This window comes from Scatophagus argus, chromosome 19 (assembly GCF_020382885.2).
Source record: "Scatophagus argus isolate fScaArg1 chromosome 19, fScaArg1.pri, whole genome shotgun sequence".
NCBI lineage: Eukaryota > Metazoa > Chordata > Actinopteri > Scatophagidae > Scatophagus > Scatophagus argus.
In genome coordinates this window covers 978,627-1,001,329 of record NC_058511.1, presented here as the reverse complement: position 1 = coordinate 1,001,329, position 22,703 = coordinate 978,627, and the positions used below count along the sequence as shown (strand labels likewise).

General features: G+C 47.0%; 2 protein-coding genes across 15 annotated transcripts; one reads left to right on the top strand and one right to left on the bottom strand.

The window, feature by feature from the left end:
* The first annotated feature begins 254 nt into the window (after window positions 1-254).
* On the top strand, window positions 255-8,632 carry nt5e (5'-nucleotidase, ecto (CD73)). Of its 2 annotated transcripts, none has more exons than XM_046372922.1 (9): window positions 255-1,009; window positions 2,683-2,905; window positions 3,647-3,835; window positions 5,099-5,296; window positions 5,824-5,978; window positions 6,206-6,314; window positions 6,553-6,702; window positions 6,875-7,075; window positions 7,162-8,632. In XM_046372922.1, the coding sequence occupies exons 1-9, from the start codon at window positions 644-646 to the stop codon at window positions 7,335-7,337; spliced, it is 1,767 nt and encodes a 588-aa protein (XP_046228878.1). In that variant the 5' UTR covers window positions 255-643; the 3' UTR covers window positions 7,338-8,632. The 2 variants fall into 2 exon arrangements, with proteins under 2 accessions (XP_046228878.1, XP_046228879.1); XM_046372923.1 differs by lacking the exon at window positions 255-1,009 and adding an exon at window positions 1,077-1,375.
* Window positions 8,633-10,768: 2,136 nt separating this feature from the next.
* On the bottom strand, window positions 10,769-22,037 carry LOC124050407 (sorting nexin-14-like). Of its 13 annotated transcripts, none has more exons than XM_046372906.1 (30): window positions 21,761-22,037; window positions 21,493-21,633; window positions 20,273-20,393; window positions 20,104-20,183; window positions 19,867-19,945; window positions 19,637-19,680; window positions 19,473-19,560; window positions 19,085-19,169; window positions 18,652-18,808; window positions 18,474-18,549; window positions 18,092-18,136; window positions 17,808-17,888; window positions 17,595-17,709; window positions 17,358-17,513; window positions 16,716-16,840; window positions 16,483-16,541; window positions 16,218-16,244; window positions 15,017-15,149; window positions 14,656-14,842; window positions 14,356-14,439; window positions 14,129-14,229; window positions 13,935-14,046; window positions 13,547-13,587; window positions 12,915-13,034; window positions 12,391-12,505; window positions 12,135-12,299; window positions 11,932-12,027; window positions 11,557-11,648; window positions 11,069-11,121; window positions 10,769-10,925 (listed from the first exon to the last, which is right to left on the bottom strand). In XM_046372906.1, exons 2-30 carry the CDS (start codon window positions 21,618-21,620, stop codon window positions 10,919-10,921), a joined length of 2,772 nt encoding a protein of 923 aa, XP_046228862.1. In that variant the 5' UTR covers window positions 21,621-21,633; window positions 21,761-22,037; the 3' UTR covers window positions 10,769-10,918. The 13 variants fall into 13 exon arrangements, 9 of the variants coding, with proteins under 9 accessions (XP_046228862.1, XP_046228864.1, XP_046228865.1 ...); XM_046372908.1 differs by having other exon boundaries at window positions 20,104-20,180; XM_046372909.1 differs by having other exon boundaries at window positions 20,104-20,177.
* Between the last annotated feature and the right edge of the window lie 666 nt (window positions 22,038-22,703).

Sequence of the window (22,703 nt, the reverse complement as noted above, 5' to 3'; positions counted from 1 at the left end):
ACAAATGTTAACCTCACGGTGGTGCCAGAGGAAGAGTCAGAGCATGAATCATGACTGTGTGAGGCCAAACATCAAGACAGGCAGTCTGAGAGGCAGAGGAGTCCTCAGGACCGGAGAGGACGGACTGAGCGACGTTTCCATCAGCTGCAAATCCTCACCAGGCCTGAAGCTTACTGACCCTGAGATGTGCAGCACAGAAACCAAACAGGATTGTGGCTGATTTCAAAGACCTCAAACCTTCAACTTCCCTCCGTCTGTTTTCTGCTGCTCTGAGGATGTTTGCTTCACTTTAAACCCCCTTTTTAATGTCTTTGTGTAAACGTCTGTGATGGGTTCACGTCCTCGGCGCAGCCTGCTGTGAGCACAGCCTCCACCCAGGACAGATTTGTGATTAAATGTGTGAACAAGTCAGGGGTTGTGGGAGAAATCAGAGAAGAAAAAGGCGTATCTTAACAACTAAAATCCTCCTGCTGACGCTCCGTCCCTCCCCCCAGTCTGCCTGCATGTGGCTTCCGCGGGGTCTCACTGAGCTCACAAAGCCTCCACAGGGAGCGTGAGGAGCACAGAGGACTACCACAGGACAGACTCCGGCGGGTCTCCGTCCTCCGTTTCCTCCTCCAGAGTTTTTGCGCGCCGCGGAGAGATGGGAGCGATGCGCCCGGAGAGGAGCGCTCTGCCGCGGCTCTGCCTCCTCCTCCTCCTGCTGCTGCTGCTGCTGGCCTTCTCCGTGTCCTCCTCGGCAGCCTGGGACCTGGTTCTCCTCCACACCAACGACGTGCACGCCCGGGTGGAGGAGACCAACGAGCACTCCGGGAAGTGCAAGAGCAGCAGCAGCGGGTGTTTCGCCGGGGTGTCCCGCAGAGCCACGATGATCAAGAGGATCCGCAGCTCCGAGAGCAACGTGCTGCTCCTGGACGCCGGAGACCAGTTCCAGGGGACCGTCTGGTTCAATTACTACAAGGGGGCCGAGGCTGCTCATTTCATGAACAAACTGGGTTATGATGCCATGGTAAGGAACAGTCAGAGGGTTTCTGGAATGTTTCTGCCTCCTGGTCTGAAGTTGATGTTGTCCAGGACAACATCAGACGGACTTCATTAATCCGAACAGGACGTTGCATTAGAAATGTCCTCTTGTCCCACCATAACATCCAAGTGGCGCAGGAAGTTTAGAATTTCCTTTATTATACTAAAGAGAGCTTTATTTCCATTTGTGGAGAAAGTATTTGGACGCTTTCCTGCAGTCCCACAAACCAGTGCGAAACCAGATTCAGTTGAACCCAGATTCTTAAGATTTATCAGCCACAGGAGGTTAAAGTTCTCTTCATGCAGTCGGTGTTCAAGTATGGATGCCCGAACGTACAAGAAGAGTCTGAGGGTGAGTCAGTCGCCATGACTTCATCATGTTTGGTTCTGTTACGGTCAGTGGGTTGTGTTTTGTAAGTCAGCTCTTTATTCACAAAGTAACTATAGCAACACAGCAGTGGAGTGATAGTGTGCTGTGCAGGTTCATAAGTGCAGACTATTGTTTGAATTGTTATTGGAAAGAAGAAATAACTTTGCACCACAGCAGATGGACCCGACTCGCCTCCGAGTGAGAGGCTGAATTTATCGATTTGGGTCTGAAGGCCTCGGTTGGTTTCAATTAGTTTAATGGCAGCGAGTGGAAGAAAAACGTCTTCATGGATTGGCTTTCTGCTCTCTGCCTTTTAATCTTTAGACTGAGATTAGACAAATTACTCATTTTGAGTCCTGATGGAGAATGAATCCTGTCCTGTTGAAACTCAAGAAGGACCTGTTTTAAATTCTGTACGTGTAAAAAGTGACTCAGGAGAGGCCAGAAAAGCAAACGAGTGGAAACCCACAGCAATGCAAGCTGTACAGAACAGCCAGATGGTGGAAGACAGGATGAACCTCAAAATACTAAAACATCGAGACTGTGGGGAAAAGGTTTTTACGAATGAAAGTCACACAGGCTGAGGGAAAATATTAAAGCTGTGAAAGTGAGAAGTGAAGACATGGGCTGCCTTCTCAGGACTGTTTGGGTTTTAAGTTCGGACTGCAGACTCTGGCGGGTCTTCGTCCTCCCCTGTCAGGGGGCCAAATATACAAACATCGCATGTTGATTGATTCCAATGCAGGACATTTTGAGCCATACGGTTCCGCGACGACATCTCGGGGAACAGGCTTTCAGCGGGTTTGTATTCGTTGTTGTCCATGGATGGCAACAGGGAGGCGTCCTGTTTCCTGTCAGATGTCGACATTTGTCCTCTCCAGCCTGGACTGAATTCAGATTCATTCACCAAAATATGATGTTCAGAGTTATCGTGCCTGAAAGGATCAAAGCAGTAACCTGAGGGGTCATTTCACCCATCCAGACTGTGTGCACCCTGCACAGGTGAGCAGCCACAGGGCCGCCATGTACAGACAGACGTCTTGGCTGGGTCCTTTCTGCGTGGATTTCCTCCACCATCAGAAACATGCGTGTCAGGTCACATTTGAAGTTCAAATGTCCTGGAAGAAATGCGACCACGTTTAATTAGGCATGAAGGCATACGATTTGGCAGTTATTGCAGGAACCGATCCGTCAGACCCTTATTTACCTGAACAAGGACTCTGCGGTTGTATGCGGTCAGTAAGCTGCCTGAGGCTCATTCTGCACTTCTGTGACTTTGTGCTTCTCAGGCTTTTGGAAATCACGAGTTTGACAACGGAGTGGAAGGACTCATGAAACCGTTCCTGGAGCAGGTCAAGTTTCCTGTTCTCAGCTGCAACATCAAACCAGATCAAACTCTGGCCCCGACGTTTGGCAGCTCGTACCTGCCCTATAAGATACTTCTTGTTGGCGGTGAGAGGGTGGGCGTGGTGGGCTTCACGTCACAGGAAACCCCTGCTCTGTCCAAACCTGGTGAGTGTTGGTGGACGGTTTCCACGAAGGCCTCCACACTGTAAACATGATGATGACATACACATTCACTGTGTCTTAATGTTATTTTCATGGCGTCCCTCAGTTTAGTAAACACAGCTTCCTCTCCAACTGCCAGGACGAATTAAAGAGTTTGTGTTGTGGTTTTAGGAAAAGGACTTCAAGATGAAAATGAAGAAGCCTCTTTCCCCTTTAAGTAAAATAATAATTATAACAATTCCTAAATGTCCAGGCACTTCATCTAGCATTATGCTGGCATGCTAAGCTAAATAGTACCTACAACACAGCATTTATTTGTAGCTGGAGACTCCACCAGCGAAGCCTCCTGTCTCCTCCTCCTCTCCTTTAGGTGCATCTTCCTCGTTAGCTGCACAGCTAAAGCTAACTAGCTAATGTCAGCAATTGGCAGCAGTTAACAGTTTAATTACTTTAGCAACAAGTGACGCTGTCTGTCCACTGGGGACCTCTGTGAATCACTGAATGTTGAGGTGTTGTTTTTGTACAGCAAAAAACTAAGGAAGTTCTGGAAATTTGATGTAAAACAATCGTTGTGACTTGAGAAGAATTAGCCTGTTTAAGAACGAAGAAATGTAAAAGAAAGAAAAGAAGCTGCAGTTATTAACTTTTTGTTCTCTTGTTTTTCAAAAAGAAATACATTAACGTGTTGATGTCCGTGCAGGTTTAACAGACGTTTTTCTCTCACCTGTTCGTGTCGGCGTACAGGATCACACCTGAAGTTTGAGGACGAGGTGGAAGCCCTGCAGCTGCAGGTGAACAAACTGCAGACGCTGGGAGTGAATAAGATCATCGCTCTGGGTCACTCCGGCTTCACCGTGGATCAAAAAATTGCCAAGAAGGTCCGTGGAGTGGACGTGGTCATCGGTGGACACTCCAACACTTTCCTCTTTACAGGTGGGGGGCATCAACTGTATCAAACATGATGGTAATCTCTGTGACGAAACCCATGGGTTTTCGTGGAAGAAATGAGTTATAGAGACCAAAGCCGCTTTTTCTATGGCATGTTAACGTGTATATTTCTGCTCTAAAGTTTGGCATTTTAACATGGGGGTCTATGGGGAGTTACTCAGTTTTGGAGCCCGCCTCAAGGGACCATTTGAAGTGCAGCCTGGTGGGGCTGTAGACTCAGTTTTATTAGTTACCTTAGAGCTTACTTGGTGCTTGTAGGTGTTTCGCTGAGCAGTCAAACTGCTGGTTGCTGGTTCCTTTCACTGTCCTGCTGACACTGTGCGTCTCTTTGTTCTCGCTCCCGGACTGGAGGAAACTTTGAGTCTGCAAGCTCGCAGTTGGAGTACACAGGGCGTCGGTACAAGTGCGGTCTCCATAAATAACTCTGTAGGCTTTTGTATAAACATTGTACAGACACTAAGCAGACGGAGGAAGGCTGTCGTTGGTTTTGACCTCAGGCTGCAGCAGCTTCCTCCCACTGTGCACATTACTCACGTTATTACAGTATTTATAAAACCGCCATGTCACATTTTATGTACATAGCTACGACAGAAAGCATTACCACGTTTTATTTGTCCTGTTAATACTTGGGAGAGATTTCAGCGCCCTCACGACTTCATGCTGAGGGTTAAAAACATGAGCTGAGGGGAAGAAAGGCTCAGCCGGAGTGGACCTCACTTTGCCTTTTTACTGTCAGAGTCTGGGATTACACCAGAGTTTGTCACAGATGACTCGTCACATTTAAGATTTAGTTCTGTGTTAGTTGTACACACTTCCTATTGAGTGACTCAGGTAGTGAGATGAGCTGAGTCACTGTTGAAGTGTGTTGTCACAAAACAGAATGTAATGATGTGTTTAGTGTCTCCCTTGAACCTGGAATTCAGTTAATTCACACTTTGTGTTTGTGTCAGACAGTCAGACTGCAGGCTTTTGATGAAGAACTCTTAACTGCTCTCCAGGCCTCTCGCTTTCAGGTTATTGTGCTGCATGTGGATGTTGTAAAGCTACTCAGGTGTCAGAGATTGTGCGTCTCAGAGGCTTCATCGCTAATTAAAGGTTAAAAAGGTCGCAACTCACGTGAGTCGAAATGAGCCATTTAATCCAGAGTTTTTGTTTTGTTAAATGTTTTCCGTTGTGTGAACTGAAGAAACAAAATCCTTGATTGACTTTAAAAACTGCATTGTGATTCTCCTCATGGTTGTGTTTCAGGATCTCCTCCTTCCTCTGAAGTGCCAGCAGGTCCTTATCCACTGATGGTGAAGGCAGACGACGGGCGGCAGGTTCCTGTTGTGCAGGCCTACGCCTTTGGAAAATATCTGGGTTACCTGAAGGTGACCTTTGATGATGCCGGAAACGTAGTGAGGTCAACAGGAAACCCCATCCTATTGGACAGCAGCATCCCACAGGGTAACGAGCACTCAGTCAGTCAGCTTCCTTTTGACTGCGTTTTCATGAAAGGATCATTTCAGTTTATCTCAGCTTGGGCCTAATTCACACTGTAGTCACCAAGCTAATAGCTAACATGTGGGACCTCAGTGACGTCACTGAAACAGCTTATCCAGATGAACTGAACCTCTTTATTTGGAGGTCAGACGGAACAATAAGTTCAGCAGGTCGAAGTCGAAGCAGGAAGTCACAATGTAAACTGTGATGCAGACAGTTTGGGTTATAATTTAACTAGTAAGTTTTAGTTTTCTCCTCCAGATGGGTTTGTCTGCTGTTGCAGTGGTCAAGTTAGCAGCTGCACAACATGATGCACAGACTGGATATAAAATATGAAGATAAAAATGAAGTATCTCTAAACAACATGATCAAATGGATAGTGACGGTGATAACAACAGTCATTATGTGTTCCAGCAGCGAGAAAAATCCAGTTCAGTGTCCATTAAAACATGGTTATCTCGACTCCTACTGAGGCGAAATCTCATGTCCAGACCCAGAAGTTCTTGCCGACGTGGACGAATGGAAAAAGAGTCTGGCCAACTACTCGGCTCAGGTGGTGGGAAGGACTCTGGTCTTCCTGAACGGGACCACTGAAGAGTGTCGATTTCGGGAATGCAACCTGGGAAACCTGATCTGTGACGCCATGGTGAGCCTTTGTCTCCTCAATACTTCATCATCAAATACTCCAGTGTCCAGGGACCAGTCTTATAGAGAAAAATATGCTACAGAAAGCATATGACAAAACAAGGGACTGCATCTGAACATGTAACTCTAGGACATCATGGTGACATTTATGTTCGGTGTGGTACACTGTTCCTTAGAGATGAATAAAACTGTGACTGAGCAAATCTGCTTCTTGTCTCCACGATTCAGGTCAACAATAACATCAAATTCCCAGACGATGTCCAGTGGAACCACGTCAGCGCCTCCATCCTCAACGGAGGAGCCATCCGAACGTCTGTCGATGAACACAGCAGAAACGGTGCGCCGCTGATTTCCACAGAAGTAAAACATATGCAGAGCAGTATTTCAGATCCAGAGGCAAGATGTTCCAGGAAAAAGATCTGATTACTGGGGCCATAGAAACCAAATCACACAGTCTGTTCCCACTTCTTGTGAACCTTAATTTGAGGCCCGCTGAGGTTGTTGACAGTCATCTATTTTCTGTGGAACATTCGGTCTTTTGTCAGGAGAACTTCACGTTGCTGTGTTGTCTATAGGTCTGATCACCATGGAGGACCTGATCTCCGTCTTACCTTTTGGAGGAACCTTCGACCTGGTGCAGCTGAAGGGCTCAACACTGAGGAAGGCTTTCGAACACTCAGTGAGGCGATACGGGCAAAGCACCGGAGAATTCCTCCAAGTGTCTGGTATCTTTATTTTTACAATATATCCATCAGTGTTTATGCCACTTTGGGATGTTAGGATTGACAAAAACTTCATAGATCTTTGTAACTTTATTTAGTGCCTCCATTGGTCTTTCCTCTGTTCCAACAATCACCAGCTCTGGTTTGGTCAGGAAAACATCTCTGTGTCCAACAGGATTTCACGTGGAGTTTGATGTCTCCAAACCTCCGTGGAGTCGCGTGAGGAGCCTCCTCATCCTCTGCACAAAATGTCGCGTTCCTCACTACGAGCCCGTGGAGAATGAGACGGTCTATACGGTCGTGCTGCCTTCTTACTTGATGACGGGTGGAGACGGATATTCTATGATCAAAGACGAGGCTCTCAAACACAACAGCGGTGAGATGTTTGGATGTCACCACACGTTTGTTTTGTATTACTGAGCGGAGACGTGACTTTTCATTTTACTTTTCATTTCCCTCCAGGGGATTTGGACATTTCAGTTGTGTCCAACTACATCATGCAAAGGCGGCAAGTTTATCCATCTGTTGAGGGACGCATCCGGATCTTCAACTCGGCTCCTGGACTGCAGGGACAAACCTCTCCGCTGGTTTTACTGGTTTCACTGGGGCTGCTGTGGACTGTGTGTGGGAGCATGTAAGGCTGACTTTACCCAGAAACACAGGAGGACAGAAAGAGGATTTTAATCAACAGCGCAGATGAATGTGATTGTACAGAACTGAAAGTATGATTTGACTTTTAAAACAAAAGCTGAGCTCTCATAGCAAAATTCTCCCCAAAAAGAACTGACGGTGAATGTGTGGAAACTCAGTGTGGGCCAAGTTTGGAAAAAAATCTGCAGACTGTGTTGATTTGAGCAGAAAATTCTCAAATTTGTCTCCAGAATGCAAATGATTCCCTTAAAACTTCCGTTACTTTCCACAATCAGGGTGTCAGATTTGACTTGTTCATTAGACTGTACGAAACAATGAGCGGAGCCACTGAGACGTCTCCCGTGGGTTTCCGAGGAGCCCGACGTGTCACAGATTCATCGTAAAGGATTTATTATCGAGTTTCAGGGACGTAGTGCAGTTCAGGGACGTGAATGTCGTGCGGTTCCTCGTTAAAACGGCTAACAGTTAGCCTCCAAGTTAGCCCCGCAAAAGAGTCTCCCACATGCAGACACTGAACGTGATTTACGTCGTGTGGAGTTTGGCAGCTTTGACCCCACAGTCCTCAGCTCAGCTTGGTTCTCTGATGACTTCAGACTCAGATATCGGATGGCAAAACTCCCTCATCCAGTGTGAAGATGCAGTGTGAAGTGAAAGACGAGAGTCTCAAATTCATGTCTTTGTTGGGAAAAGTCGGCTGTGACGGCCTCGCAGAGCATCTTCTCATCTACTCTGACACACTGATACAAGCTGATTATAAACAGCAAATTTAATAAGAAACTGAAAATAATAAACTAACAGCCCAATTCGGACAAATAAATTTAATATGTGGCCCCCGGTGCGTCTGCTTTAATAACCTTTGGACACGTCCACGTCAACGTCCCCAGTGAGTGCGTACTCTTACTGGTATTCAGTACTGGCAAGTACCCAAATGTGAGTACTTCTGTGAGCACTGGTCAGAAAAAAAGTGGTATTAGTGCATCCTGAATTGTCTGCAAGTGAAGTAATTGATCACTGTCTCTGTTAGAGCCAGATTACCCCAACTGTTTGTTCAAACTTCGCAGGAAATTATTACGAATGTCCCATGTGGTGTTTATGAAGTAATGCTTACAATCACAAGAAGGAAAGCAAACGAGTCTGCTGCTTTTCAGTGGTTGTGTGAACATCTTCAGTCATGCTCATTTGTATTGTTTTCTACAAGGAAGACTTTTCGCCTTTGAAGAATTTTGATGTGAAAAGTACAATTTTAAGTGCGTGGAGCAATAAATCTGACGTCTGATCTTCAGCTTCTGTCACAGGGTTTGGATTGTGTTTTGGAGTTGAGTTTCATGTTTTATGTGCCACAGCAGCCTTTCCAGCACTAAAGTTTTATCCAGGTCGTGTTGTCAGGCTTCATTCAGCCAGCAGTGAGTCTTCTGGTGAAGCTCAGCCAGAAGCACAGATGTTTTCACTCGGTTTCACAAACTGAAGCAGTTTATAAACCCCAACTGTCATCATGATGATCTTCACCTCGGGCCAAATGCAGTTTGTCTTTCCGTGGCAGCAGCAGCTTATTTAAATGGTGGACAATAAATTTTAGCTTTGACAGCTGCAGAACCTCAGTTTGTTTTCACAACATTGTGAAATACAAATAGATGTGAGAACACTCTCATGATTTCTAACGATGAATATCAAAAACGACTGAAAATAAATACCATTTACAAATCAGAGATTTCCCTTAACTACACGACAAAGGACCTCCTGTACCTGTTAGGGTTCCTGTCAGAACAGTTTGACCTGCTGAAGTGTCCTTGAGCGGTTCTCTCGCCAACAGGCAACAGTGGAACTGGAAGAACAGTTTACCTTGCGGTTTATTTTATTGTCACTGTTTCTGAATTAAGGTTGTGTCAGTGCTTTCCAGACTATCGAAGGAGGTTACTAACGTGTTTGATGGCGTCCTGATGTGTCGACAGTTTGTCGTCATCCAGAGCTCCTCGGCGAACAAGGCCTCCTCTGTGTGAGGGCCCCTGATGACGAGCTCTGCCTGTTAATTCTCAGAACCTCCTCATTAGTCAGTCAGAGTGGAGCACAGCTGGCACCGGACGGCACCGACGTGAGCTGCCAAGTGCTGAACAACAACCGCATTCAGTCAGTGCATCGCTCCTTTTATTGTTTTATATTTAGTTATTCAGTGAGAGGAGTTTCTGTCTGCGGTTTGGCGTCTCCCCCTAAGGAATGTTGATAGTGGTGTCCTCTTTCACCCTAAAGGGTGAGTTCACCAAAATTACAAAGAAAACAAACTTAACTGCTTAACTTCTCTTTCAGGTGGGGGGTGGGGCAGAAAATAAAAACCCCAACGTGTGAGTATCAGATAAATGAACCAATCACAGGACACCTTCCAGGGTCTACACTCGGTCGATCATGACATCGAAGCACTGAGCTCACATGTGACAGTCGGCTCATCCGTGTCGCTTCCTCAGCGTCATGTTTAGTTTCTTTCTCCTGCACCTCCACTTAAAATCCTGTGAATGAACTCTGGACTGACGGACAGCAAAAGCCGAAGCAAAGCAGAAGTCGTGTCTGAGACCAAATGCCAGCATTCCAGAGGTGAGCACAATCTCTCAACGCGTTACACGACAGGAAGTGTGAAATTAGTCTATAGAGCCAAAATGTAAACAAGAGAGGAGGGAGGGAGGGAAGGAAGGAAGGAAGGACATCTCACAGCCCACGTCAGAGTTTCTTGTGAAATCTGGCCTTTAGTTGAACTTGCACATCGTTGTGTAATTACGAAATGCTGATAGAAGTTTTTGAGGTTTTATTAAGATACCAAATGTTGTCTGTCCAAAATATTTTGTTTTTGTCAAATGGGCCAACACTAAACTAACAAACCTTCAGATGCGTCACATACCAACAGTCTGTTGATCTCATCATGTGATCGTCCACCTGGAGGAGCTCACACTGAAGGTAAGAGTGAGATTTTTATTTTGAAATGTCACTGACACTTGCTGAGTTTGTCACTGTGAAGGCTTGCAGGATTTCTTTTCACCACACTGGCAGAAGGTGTTCCTGTGCAGCAGGTAAATCTGTCTGTCCACACTGGGTTGGGGTCTGCTCTGAGGGTTCTGCCTGTTTAAAGTCAGTGTTTCCTCTCCAGTCACCACGTGTTTGCTGATGGAGGAACGTTGGCTTCTCTGTGTTACAAAATGTAATGAAAGAGTTTGGCGTCCACCTGCTCTGATTGGAAAGTGTCATGAGATAACTTTTGTTGTGAATTGGCACCTTATAAATTAACTGAATTGAAATATCCTCAGATGTTGATAGAATGGTGACTAGACGTGGAGATGAACTTCAGACATGTTTAAAAACTTTCAGAAACCATTCTTGGATTTCCCAAAGTAAATATCATCATTTGTAGTGAAATGAAAGACGACAGACAGTTTTATGTCGCGGCCTCAATAAATACATGAGTTTTTATTGGTGTGTTCATATACACTGGAATGTAAAGACAGCTAAGTATTGCACTTCTCTGATCCAGGAGGAGCGTGGACAAAGTGATCAGGACGTCGTCCGGGTCACATGACGGTCGCCTCCTTCACTCCCTGAGCAGGAAACACCCGCACGATGAGAATCAGGTGACTTGATAATTCAGCAGTTCCAGTTTTAAGCTCTGTGTTAAGTTAGAAACTTGACATATGACTCTTCCTGTTTCCTTTATTTACATCCTCTGTTGCCACATGTTTACCTGAGTTCAGGAAAAAGCTCCTGCACGGCGATGTCCAACAGGACGTACGTCATCTGAGGAGACACAAAACCAACGTCACTCAAACCCCACCTGCACTTTGAATCATAGCTTATCTTTACAATCACATCACTTGATGTTAATCAGCTGATGACCCCTCAGGTTCATCTGGTGACCCTCCGGAGGGGGCGGACCCCTTGGCTTGGGAACCACTGCACTAAACCTGCTGACTGGGTGTGAAGTAGTTCAAACTGCCTCCGCCTGCAGCAGCTCCAGCTGTAAAATGATCCAGTGCAAATCTTCTGTCTTACTCAGATTTTGAATGCAGGACTTGTACTGGACTTGTCCTTGTAATGGAGTACTTGTACACTGTTGTGTTGACACTCGAGTATTAATAAGCTCTATGAATCACTAAGTAGGGCCTCAGCTTGACTCCACAGCTCTGACGGCATCAGAACGAGTTTGACCAACACGAGTTCACACGCGCTCACCTGTTTGTTGAGCAGCGGCTGCTGCAGAGCGTCAAACAGCATCCGGACGCCATCGTACTTCGCCTCCTCGCCAATGAGCTTTCCCACAAAGTCTGGAATCAAACGCACACATTTTAAATTTGTTGATGCTGTCTGAAGTCTTGGCAGAGCATGATTCATCCTGTTCCTGAGTATAGAGAGGAGGAGTGGATATTCTCAGACATTAAAGTGGTTTCAGTCCACGTTAACTCATCAGGTTTGTAAGGTAACGACTCCAGCAGATCAATCAGTGGTTGTGTCGAGATTAAAACAGTCACATCTGCAGAGAGTCTCAAAGTGGATTTTAATAATCTTTTAACGACTCCTCTGAGCAGCACTGAGAGCTCTGAACCCGACCTGGTAAATACTTCATCATCTCCTCAAACGTCTGCTTGGCTCTCGCTTGTTTGTCCGCTGTGGTTCGCTCGTTGCTGCTCTCACAGAACACAGCGTCTGCAGGAGTGAAAGACAACACGAAGCTCAAAGACGGGACAGGACGGAAGACCTTCTGAACACACTCTGTGGACGGACCTGCTGAGAATAAATCAACACACACACACCTCTGAGCTGTGTGATGAGGGACACCAGCTGGTGCTCCTGCAGGATCTGCTCCAGTTTGGACTGCATGTACTGGTCCATGTAGGCCTCGAACGTGTTCTTCATCAGGATCCTCCCTGCAGCCAGGATGTGGTGCAGCCAGTCGGGAATGTGGAACACAGTTCGGCCTGTCAGTCAAAACGCAGGGTGAAGATGCAGGAAGGCCTCGTGGTGTCATGTGTCAGCAGACAGCAGCTCGGCGTGGCGACCGTCACTTACCGACGTACATCATGTAGTCATACATGCCGTCCACGGTGACCATCTCCATGAAGTAGTTCAGGTTGTGTCTCCTGTCCAGACCCTCGGCGTTATTCTTGAACAGGTTGCTGAAGAGCTGCGGGTCAAAGTCGGTCATCAGCGAGAGTCCTCACAAATCCCTTAATCTTTCACAATCTTTAATCTTTGCTTTCAGAGGCAGACCTTCCTATCTGCTGGGGTTCTCATGTAAACACAGCATCAGATGTCAAGGACGGAGGATTTTATCTGACTCATCCAGCTGCTAACACAATGACAACTTAGATGGGTTTTATGGTCTTAACAGTTCTGGTCTCCTGCCAGGCGCACCCACTCGTTTTTCAAACCGTCTCCCTGGAATCTGATCATGCAAACAGAAGTGGCTCTTTGTCCTTCGGGTGAAAGTTAAGCCCTTTGATTCTAAAACCTGATCGAGAGGGGATTTTTAAACTCAGCACTGACAGGAAACCGCTTCAGTGTGCTGCTCTGCGTTTCGGTTTCTGGTTTACCTTCTTGTTGTTCTCGGCCGACGGGCTGAGGATGGTCAGCTCGGGTCTGCTGGGTTTGGGTTTGGGAGACTCGCAGGAGTTGAAGAAGGACTGGATGAAAGGCTCCAGGTTCTGTCCTTTCTGGAAAACAGACATCAGTGAGTGTCACGGCGATGGACAAATCTGTCTCACTCGTGTCCAGTGCAGGGTGACATAATCACATTTTAAGTTTACTTCCTGCTCAGCCTCATTCGAGCAGGGGGACCCTGTTCTGTCTCATGGTGGACAGTCCCTGGGAGGACAGAGAAGACAACGCTTCCCACAGCCACTCAGAGGTCAGACACGTGACAACAGGACGGGAGCCTGCAGGAACTTCACTGATTGTTTATCTTCGCCGCCCCGTCCTCGTCCTCCTCGCCCGTGTTGCTCAGCACACATCCTGCTCGCTGACCTCGTGTTCTGAAAACATCTGCTTCTGTCACAAGGTTTGTCTTTGTGCAGCGACTCTGCTGTGTTGTGGCTCACAGCGACGTCTTGTGGTGCAGCAGAGACACACACTAACATCTACAACATGCGAGGTGAAGCTACAGCAGGCAGCCTGTTAGCTTAGCACGATGAGCATTCAGTCATCACTGAGCTCGGGAGGGACTCACCTCTTTGATCAGCTTCCCCGGCACAGACTTGAAAATCTTTCCTGTGGAATAAAGACAAGCTCCAGTTAACTGTGAGGAAGAGGAGGAGGTGAAGGTACTGATCAATTAAAGAAAAAAAGGTGATTTGTTCAAAAGGCAGAAAGAGCTGTTGTGTAGGTAAAAACAATTAGAAGATCTCATATTGACATTTTTCAGATTATCTGTTCTCTGCAGCCTATCAGCACTGAGTGACATAAATATCAGTTATCGCTCTCTTAAATCACTAATAATCGATATCGACCCTGACTGGTGCATCCCTGCTATTGTAGAGATTATTTTTTATACAGAAGAAGGTGTGGATGAAATGACATGAATCATTAATCACAACCAGTTTTACTGAGATACGTACCGAGGTTGACATCAGGCAGCATCCTGTCCAGGAACTGAGACTCCATGCTGTAAGGAGACAGGAAGTCCGCCAGCAGCTGACTGTTACTGAGCTCTGGATGCTGCAGGAGTCTCTGCACACACGCACACACACACACACACTTAATACATTTACAGTTCAGGTATTAAATTATTTGTACTGTCCAGGGTGAATACCTGCAAATACTCCTCAAATTCTTCCCGTTTTGACGTGAGGAACTCGTAATTCTTTGGTCCAATGATTCTTTTGGATGGAAGCTGCGCGTCTGCAAATGTGCCTGGAAAAAGAACAGACGAGCTAAGCTAAGCTAATATTTCTCACAGCCGTGAGCTGACGTTGCCACTGGATTCTAGAAATCGTCGACTGTTTCTTTAAAGCATGTTTGGTAAGGGCTGAGAGTCACCGTGGAACTCGGTGAGCTTGGACTCCAGAACGTAGAACTCCAGATATCTTCTGTAGACCAACCACCTCTCAGCTTCATGACCAACTGCAAGAAAAGAACGACCAAGACTCATCAACAGGCTGCTGATGAAGCTGACAGACTCCAGCTTCAATGAAACTATTTGGTATAAAAGTCAATCAGATGTTCCTTGAACCCATCGCTGGATCACAAACATCAGTGAAATCCCGTGTTTTTCCTGGAGGGAAAGCAGCTCATCTCTGTTGAAAACCTGACGTGGAGGCTCGTGTTTCACGCTCTCACCTTCCTTCCTGTCGTTGCGCTCCACGTCGATGCAGAAGACGGGGAACCTCTCCCTCTTGACCTCGTCGTCGTAGATGTGGATGTAGGGGATGGTGATGTTCCAGGCCGACAGGTTCCTCGGGGTGCCCGCCGTGCTGGCCGGCTCGACGGGGGAGTCGTCCTCCATCACGACGGTCGCCTCCTCCACCTGCAGGGACACAACGAACCGCACCAGGCAGCAAATGTTTACTTGAGCTTTAAAATCAGTCTCGGCCTCCAACACGCTGACGACAGGAGAAGTGACAGTCGGTTTATGTTTGACGTGTCCTGTGCACGTACGAGCACACAGTCCTCAGCTTTAACGCTTGTAAAAGAAACTCACCAAATCATCGTCAAAGTCGGTCATGGCGCTCGGCGGCAGCATGGCTCCCTCCATGGTCGTGCTCTTGAACACGCCTTTGATTTTGCTGCCGATTCTGCTGATGCCGAACGACTCCCCTCGTTTGGACGGGTTTCTGTGTGAGCAGAGAGGAGCTCAGACGTTTGTACGAGCTGACCTGCAGCCACATTCATCACATCTCATCTGATGCAGCGAACATGCAGTGCGAAGGACAGCAACGTGTCCTGGGAGCTGCTGCCTCGTGGGACGGACAGACGCTTTGGTGCAGCATCAGTGGCAATGCAGGCGCTGAGCCAGAAGGTCAAGCTCTCGATTTACCAGTCGATCTACGTTTCAACCCTCACCGATGGCCACGACCTCTGGATAGCAACCAAAAAAAATATGGTGGACACAAGCCGCCAAAATGAGTTTTCTCCGCAGGGTGGCTGGGCTCAGCCTTAGAGGCGGGCTGAGGAGCTCGGAGTGGAGCCGCTGCTCCGTCGGGTCTGACTGGGAGGACACCTCGAGGTGGTCCCTCTGGGAGGATTACGTATCCCATCTGGCCCGGGAACACCTTGGGATGCCCCAGGAGGAGCTCCCTGCTTAGCCTGCTGCCACAGCGAGCCGACCCCGCGTGGGCGGATGAAGATGGATGGATGATGGTGGATGGGTGTGTACTTGTCTTTCTGATACTTTATGCTGCATTTCATGCACAGAAGCAAAAAGACCTTTCGATTTCCCTCTCTCTGAGGTGTCCATGTTGAAACTCAGGTCTTGCACTGGTTCTGCTTGCTTTATTTGAAGTTTGTTACTGTTGTTTGCAAGCAGCCATATTGGAAAAGAGACGACCACGCTCTCACAATGTGCACTGTGACTCCAACTGTCACCTAGACGAATGAAAGATGCCAGTGGGCCAGAGGGCAGTGATGCAACATAACGCTGCAGGTCGGACATGTCAGTCGTGTTAGTTTGAAGCTACAGCGCCTCATTCTCAGGTTAGACAAACCCACACATACAGACCACGTCCTCGTGGTCCTGTAGCGTTCAGCGCAGTCTGCTTCGACACGTTAAAATCAGAGTGCAGGCATCAGCATGGTGTTACGATGAGTTAGAGAGGCCTGACTGCCTCACAGCAGCCTGCAGTGAAGTTTACTGAGTCTGCAGCACATCCAGCCTCAGAGCTCAGGTGACATGCCAAACTTACCTGTTCTCTTCCAGACTGAAGCTGTTTCTGGAATAACATACACAGTGATGACAGCTTGGACAAAAGGGCTCACATTAAAAACACCTTTCAGAGTTTCAGATGCATGCAGCTAATAATAAAAGAATAAAAACCAGCCAGTTGACCTGAACGAGTCCATTAAGATCAAACTTGTTCGTCTGCGAGGTGTTCACATCAGAAGCTTTTGTGCTACATTTCTCCCACGTGACAGACAAAAGATGAACATCTAAATGATCTGATCACAAACCTGTTGATCCTGTTGTTCCTGGCTGGAGACTCGGCTCCCCTCAGGAGGTGTCTGAAGTACTGAACACACAGAGGAGACACAGTCGGTGTACAAGCACTTCAACTGCACTACACGCACCGGAACATGTACTATACGAGTACTGCGCCGCACTCATCACGGGTGTTTCATTTGTCCCTGCGTTCACGTCACATTTGTTATGAAACGTGCAGGTGTGAGGCTGACTGAGTTCTTACTTCGTCGCTGTGACAGAACATCGGAGTGAAGACTCGCTCCAGCAGGGACAGGACGTGTTCGTACGCCTCGAACAGGCAGCGCATGGTCTGCAGCTTCACCACGCCGTCGTACGGACCTTTGGCGACTGAGAGGAAGACAGCACGTCGTGAGACGGGGGACAAACGGCTCAGTGCACCGACAGCACTGCACTCTACAGTGTTTACAGAGTTTACTTCTCAGTGGTGTCTGACCTGCTCTGACCACATCCAACAGTGATGCCACAAGGCGCTGACTTCACCGTTACATCACTTCCTGTAAGTCCCTCATCGTTTAATCACATGGCTCTGCTGATACAGTCGGTGCCAACTGTGCAGTGACACATCACGAAATAGTTCCTACATGAAACTGCTCTGTGAATCATCTTGAGACGTTGCTGTTGAGTTTCTCAAAGTGGCATCTACTTCTACTATACTGAGGAGAAAGCAGACATCCAAAAGTCTGCAGCTCGCACCAAAACTACCCAGATGGACAAGCAGTTTGAATTTCGTAGCTTTGATTCTGGGGTGAACTGTCCCTTTAAAGACATTTCTACTGGCTCAGTGAAAGTGGAAAACAAAGGGATTGTAGTCGTGATGTGGTGACTGAGCGTTACAGCCTCTTACTGTTCCTGATCTCCTCCACGATGAACTTGTCGAAGCTGATCTTGTCGACGCTCTCGTCCAGGCAGTAGGTCTCGTAGATGTGCAGCACTTCGCCGTGTAGACGCTGCAGCTCAGCGTCGCTCAGGTCCGGACTCAGGATCTTATCGTTAAACTCCTCTGGAGGAGACCACAACAGCTTTTGTCACGGGGTCAAACAGGTGCTGCTGAACAAAGTGCTTGTGTGGTGGCTGTTCTTACCCACAGCGAGGCAGAACTGCAGCACATGCACGGCGCCCTCCTGCTTCAGGAAGTTCATGAAGCGAAAGAGGAGATCCTGCTGTTCCCTGATCTCCTTCAGCTCCAACTTCAGCACCTGCACGAGCAGAGGGAGGCGTTTAGTTGCTCCTCAGTGCAGGAAATGATTCAGAAGCACTGAATGCAGTGAATGAGTTTTCCCGGCGAGGGACTCACAGACGCCTTCTTGTTGCTGACGTCTGCATATTTCTGTAGAAATGGAACCAAAGGAGATGGAGGCTCTGTGGCAGGTTCTGGCTGGAGAGACAGAAGAGAATCAAAGCGGCAAAAAAATGAGGTCTAAAGCTTCTTTGATTTCACTGAATTCAAACTGAATTCAAAAATCCATTCCATTACGATATGTGAGCTGTGGAGCAGCACAAAGGCTTCCCTGGACAGGACAGACAGAATAGGAGCTTCTGATTGGTGTGTTAATGGACTGTGTGCTGCTCCTCACTTACTGGAGTGTCATCAACAAATATGAGCACCATGAGGTTCACCGTATCCTGCAAAACAAACACAAACAGCAGCTTTCCTTCAGCTACATCCACACTAGAAGAAGCAAACTCCAAGACTGCGCTGTAGTCAAGAATTTCCCTCCAGGGATTAATAAAGGAATTCTGATTCTGATTCTGATAGTCTGGACAGGTAGAAACGGAGACTCCGGTCCCCGACGGTAACGACGGGCAAAGATGTCAGCCTGAACTACCAGCAGTTAATTCAAAATGGATAAAGTGGAAAGTTTTTTTTGTCTTCAGACGCCTCCCACTGACAAAGTCCAAAAATGTTTACAGTCTCCAAACAGTACACGCATTGAAGTGACCTTAACTGTCTTCTACTCACAGGGTCGGCCATGAAATCCATGGTCGGTAAGAGGACAGATCCGGCCATCACCTCCCGCAGCAACAGAGCCAGAGACCTGAACGCGGACGAGACACGACCACCACATCCTCAGCATCATCAGGTTTGCTCCCTGACACCAACAGCTCAATCACGAAGTCACTGAAAGCAGCCGTCATACCTGCAGTCTGTCGCTTTGGGCGGCATGACGAAGGGAAACAGCGTCTCCGTCAGCTTCCTCAGGTAGAGCAGCTCGTCCTTCCTGCTGCGCAGGGCGACGTGCAGGTCGGCGCCGTATTCATCCAGAGCTGCCTGTTGTAAACCTTCCACATCCTTCACTGCAGACAATAACAGCAGCGGACTTTACTGAATGTCCCTGAACACACCAAGGCCAGCTTTTAAATATTAATGTAATCAATATTAACATATTTAATATTGTACTTTTAACTCCATTGCAGACTGCGTCAGACTTACATTTTTAAATTAATTTATTCTATCAGCATTCACACTAGAAAAAGTAATATTACCATGACCAGTAACGTCCAAAGTAATATTTCAGTCAGATATTTTCACTTTTACTTTTTACTACAACACTGCTGGTGCGCCTTCTTTACCTTTTTCTCGCGCTTTAGCAATAATTTCAATATGCTTTAATGCAGCTTTCATCACTTTGTCTGCAAACACAGCAGGAACATCAACCTGAGAAAAGAGATCAGTGAGAGACAACAAAAGCATGTTGGGTCATTTTGAGATTAACTTAAGTTTGTGTCTGAGATCCAGTGTGATCGCATCTAAACCTTTTCTCATAGAAATCTGTGGCTTTATGGGCTCGTGGTCAAACAGTATGGACCACATGAAGACCCCCCCATTCCCCCGTCACAGTGGCCGTTTTTATCTTCCGACATTTTATTCATAACACGACAAATCAAGAAGAGAATCTGCAGTGACTCCACTGATCAGAAGTTACTGTTTATTTCTGGCTGAGTGGCGTTTAAGCGTCACCTTCTGAGCCCGGCGGACGAGCACTGATGCGAAGAAGCGGAAGGTCATCCGCACTTCGTCCACGCACGCCTCATCATCCGTGATGTCCCTGAAGACCAGAGGACAGAGTTTACAACATCGGCTGCTCCCCGTGTGAAGGTGAAAAAGCGCTTTGCTCCTCTTACCTGTACCAGGGGTACACGAAGTTCTCCAGAACTAACTCGAACACCTACCAGACGGAGACAGTGATGATGACGACGACGATGATGATGATAACATTTACAAACGTTCACAGTTTCATTCCAGCCTTAGAGTAAATACCAGCAATGTGAGTAAATATCAGACGCCACAAAGCAGACATTAATGGAATGGTAATGAGATGAGATGGCTGACGCGTGTCCGGCCTCTGACGTACCTCTGCTACTGAAGCGTCCACTTTTGAATGAACCTTCAGGTCCAACCACGGCTGATAGTTTTCAAGCAGCAGCGTCGGCCTGCGAAGGACAAAACATTCGTGTTCCTCATCGGCGTCAGGTACTCGAACGCATCTTAGCTCATACACAGCAAACAGCAACAGTGTGAGAATTCAGCGCAGCTCCGATCCGCCTGGTGGGAACTTCCTGTTATCTGCTCAGAGATGCTGTGAACATACCGGTGACGTTTGCACTTGATCTTCCCACAGACGGCACAGCTGTGGCCCAGAGGAAAAAGCTCCTGCTGCTGCTGCTGCTGGACGACACAAAACAATCAGCAGTTAACCTCCAGCTGGTTTGTGAACGCACGCCGAACGCTGCACTGCTCCACAGCCAAACACCGCTTACTTTGTTCCTCGGCTTTATGGCGAAGAAGACGTTTGGGAGAAGAGTCTCTGGTCCAAGCGAGCAATAGAACGTGATGATGCCAGCCAGGAACGACCAGAAGACCATCAGGATGTGGATGTACCTGAAGGGAGATCACCAACACTCACAAAACCGGTCTCTGTTTGAGCTGGAGCTCCACCTTGTGTTCGACTGCAGCCGTTCGTCTTTTGGCTGAAGAGCCGCAGCTCCCTGAGGATTCGCATTTTCTGCCGAGACTTATGGGATAAATGATGTTTATTACTCTCACTACCGATCAATCTGATCAATCTGCCGATTAGTTCCACAATAATCAAGCGTCAAGCCCAGAAATCGTGAAAAATGCTCATCTCAGTTTCCCAGAGCCCAACGTGACGAAAGACTCTTCATTTACTGTCAGAAATGACAAAGAAAAGAATTAAATCCTGACATTTAACAAGCTGGAAGCAGCAAACGCTTGACTGACAAAAGTAATCAATTGAGAAAGTAATTGGAAGCTAATCCTCTTCTGATCGACTGATTGATTACATTAGAAGAGAAGCTTTTGAAGTGCACTACAACTACTTACATCCAGTTCAACACAGCAACAGTATCAGACATCAGCAGAACCGATCACCTAGAATCAAATCAGTTCTGATCGGGCACAGGAAGTTGCAAATGGATATGTTCCAGAATTCATCTGCAAGCTAATGAGGGAAACGTTTTTGCGGGATGATCAAGGTTTAAGCGAGTCTGAAGATGATTTCTTAACAATCACAACTTCACAGGCCCCGAAGTGAAACCTTCAGAAGTCTTTTCCTCAGACCCCAAAGCGTCTTACTAAGAACACAAAACCCCACATTTTCTACCACAAAAGCCAACGAGGAGCAGGATTCAATAAGCAGAACGCGATGCGTTCTTATTGGCTCGTAAAGTGGCGGAAACAGCCGACTTCCAGGGCAGAAGCAGCTCGTTTTTCTCACGGTAATTCATGATGAGTCTGAGAAAACGCATTTTGCTCTGCGCCCTGCGCTGCAACTGACGCAACCGACGTCGTAAATGTGATAAGTTCACGGACGGACGTGGGATCAAAGTGAATTTAGCGGACACGATAAGCGTCTGTTGACGTCTGTGAAACCCAGGCACCGCCGGCTGAAAGCAGCAGCTTCAGGTCAGACAACATCACGTGACGGACACAATCTGACACTTTCTCCAGGGTTTAATACCTGTTGAGCAGCACAGTCAGCGACAGCATGGACAGCAGCAGGAAGCAGAAGACTGGATACTGACGTCCGGCTTCCCGCAGGACGTCAATCTTCAGTCCCCGCTTCAGATACGTTAAAACACCCGTCATCCCGTCAGGCGACCTGTGGGTGTGAGAAACAAACCGTCACTACACGACGACTGTGGCGGGTAACAGTGAGGTTAACCGTTTAGAGTTAAACTTTAGACTTGTAGCGTCGAAGACGGGTCGCCCGAGACGTTTTAGCTGACCTTAGTTAGCGAGCTAACGGTCGTTTTTTCACCGCACTATCGGAGCACCTCCGCATATAGCGCAACACATTGTGTCCACAAGCACCGTCTGCGGCTGCTGAGTCCGCGCAGTCCCGAGTCCAAGTTACTTTGTCAGTTTCACAAGTTTTCGCTTCATGTTTTCCATGTTTTAAAAGTCCCGTCCGACTTCCTCGAGAGAAGGAATGTTTTCTAATCCGAACGGGGTTGCCAGATCCGACAGAAACACGTAATCGCCACTCGTTAAAGGCCCAGCCCCTTCACGTTAGTGAAGAGAAGCGCGACCCCCGCTCCTTTTCAAACACACTTTAATAGGATTAACGAGGCAAATAATAAACTGATTGATTATAAAGTCTTTCGAAGAGACAAAGTAAAAAGATTCACTTGTCTTTCATGAATTCTCGGTATTTGGATCAATTTGCTGTAATTACAGGCAATCTTATCAAGCTTGAGAATTTATTTAACTTTAAAATGTGAAAGACTTTGCATTCTGCTTTATTAGTGTCGGTCAATAAGATACTATTTCAGTAATAAAACTGAAAATCACAACTTGTGCAATAGAAAGATCCGGGAATCTAAACGCACCAAATGTGTCTTTTTGAAACAGACATGGCAACCGTAATTCCAAAACACGCCACTTCCGTTTGGGACATGAATGTTTTTTGTAAATTAAGATACCCAGTGGTGACTACTCTGAAGTACTCACTCATACTCAGTGACTCGTTTACTGCTCAAAAATCGACGTATTATAACTTTACCACATTTCAGAACTTTGATGATCAATTCATAAACGTAAAGGTTTTTCCACAACTGCAGACTGACAAAATAATCATAAGGGGGGCACATTTTCTTGCCAGAAGACCTTTATTTTGACAGTAGTGTTATTTTTCTTAAATTATTTGTTTAGGTCTTGTTTGACTGTGTG

Excerpts from the sequence above, each read along its gene's own strand:
- nt5e (XM_046372922.1), top strand. The coding sequence starts at position 644 with ATGGGAGCGATGCGCCCGGAGAGGAGCGCTCTGCCGCGGCTCTGCCTC. Across the intron at positions 1,010-2,682 it reads AACTGGGTTATGATGCCATG|GCTTTTGGAAATCACGAGTT; the intron begins GTAAGGAACAGT and ends TGTGCTTCTCAG. Across the intron at positions 5,297-5,823 it reads GGACAGCAGCATCCCACAGG|ACCCAGAAGTTCTTGCCGAC; the intron begins GTAACGAGCACT and ends TCTCATGTCCAG.
- LOC124050407 (XM_046372906.1), bottom strand. The coding sequence starts at position 21,620 with ATGACGGGTGTTTTAACGTATCTGAAGCGGGGACTGAAGATTGACGTC. Across the intron at positions 17,889-18,091 it reads TATTTGTTGATGACACTCCA|CCAGAACCTGCCACAGAGCC; the intron begins GTAAGTGAGGAG and ends CTGTCTCTCCAG. Across the intron at positions 12,028-12,134 it reads CCTCATCACACAGCTCAGAG|ACGCTGTGTTCTGTGAGAGC; the intron begins GTGTGTGTGTGT and ends TCACTCCTGCAG.